The sequence below is a fragment of the Cucurbita pepo genome, unplaced genomic scaffold (assembly GCF_002806865.2).
Source record: "Cucurbita pepo subsp. pepo cultivar mu-cu-16 unplaced genomic scaffold, ASM280686v2 Cp4.1_scaffold000486, whole genome shotgun sequence".
NCBI classification, from domain to species: Eukaryota; Viridiplantae; Streptophyta; class Magnoliopsida; order Cucurbitales; family Cucurbitaceae; genus Cucurbita; species Cucurbita pepo.
In genome coordinates this window covers 1-1,261 of record NW_019646715.1, presented here as the reverse complement: position 1 = coordinate 1,261, position 1,261 = coordinate 1, and the positions used below count along the sequence as shown (strand labels likewise).

The 1,261-nt window shown below is 38.3% G+C and overlaps 1 protein-coding gene across 1 annotated transcript; it reads right to left on the bottom strand.

Moving 5' to 3' along the window:
- Positions 1-375: 375 nt before the first annotated feature.
- Positions 376-1,161, bottom strand: LOC111785436. The gene has a single exon (XM_023665824.1). It carries the CDS (start codon positions 1,141-1,143, stop codon positions 607-609), a length of 537 nt encoding a protein of 178 aa, XP_023521592.1. The 5' UTR covers positions 1,144-1,161; the 3' UTR covers positions 376-606.
- Positions 1,162-1,261: the final 100 nt, after the last annotated feature.

Here is a 1,261-nt window from a genome sequence, read left to right as displayed (position 1 = left end):
CATTTTCAATAGTTGTCACATTATGGGATAACGACGTGGAACCGACATATATAAGAATAGTAAAATTCAATACTATAAGTAACTCTTTAATAAAAATGTATTAATTTTTTATTCTTTATTCTTTATATGTACTTACCAACTACTCTGCATTAATAAAATTCATTAGTTACATTTTTATCAAAATACATTGGTTAATTTTATTCGACTTTTATAAACTTGAATTTTGTTATTAATTTAACATCTACATAATTAAGATTTTTTAAAAAATTAATAAAAAAAATTACCATTTATTATTATTATTATTATTACAATAGAAATAAATTTGAAATTTAGTTTCAAAAGCTTATTTCAATTTTAGGTAAAATAAATAAGAAAGGCTGCAATAGTGTTGGAAAAAGGAGGGGGAATACGACGCCGTTCCATCCAATTAATACATGAGCATGGTCTTCGTCGGCGCACAAATTCGCAAACAATGAACATTGACATGAACAGATTTTCTGAATCCCCCGCCAAAATTTTCATCATCTTCTTCAAAATTCGAGATCAGAATCCAAAAATTGAAGTCGGAATCTGAATAGAATTTCATTTCAATTTTCAGAAATCTTCTTAACTTGACCTGATCTGCTCTTCATTGATGGTCTCCAACAATGGCTTCCTGGAACGGCAAACCGAAAATCGATGCATTGGAAATCCCTCCATTCCTTCCAAACTCAATCTCGGTCCATCATTTCCATCGCTTATTCTCGCCCTTGATTCCGCTTCCGATTGAATCGATTCGTCATTCCGATGCTCTGCCAAAACCCTAACCTTATTGGTTGAAATCCGCCTGGCCGCAGAGTTTGCTGCCATGAAGAACGGGACTAAATCCGCCGCCGTGACGACGGAGTTAACTCTCTTCATCGGGAACATCAGGTAGACGTTTCCGAACTCCAGATCCTCGTCGGCGCTGAGAGCGGAGAATCTACGAGCGATGTGGAGAGACAGAGCGCTGGAGAGAAAGTAACCGTGACATTCGAGCATGAGTTCCGCCGCCTTCACCGGTTCCCGGAACTTCCGGACCTCACCGCTCGGAAGGACGACCCTCACGGCCTTGGAATTCTTGATCAACGGCGTTGCCAAGGCGCAAGAAATGTAATTCCCCATGGATGATCCAGACAAGAGGACTCGGGTTTTCGTAGAAGGAGAGCAGGGAGAGTGGTTTATATGGTAACACACACGGCAGCCGTAATTTTAATTTTATTTTATTTCTTTTCAATTTTTT

Coding starts and splice junctions, on each gene's coding strand:
- LOC111785436 (XM_023665824.1), bottom strand. CDS start 1,143: ATGGGGAATTACATTTCTTGCGCCTTGGCAACGCCGTTGATCAAGAAT.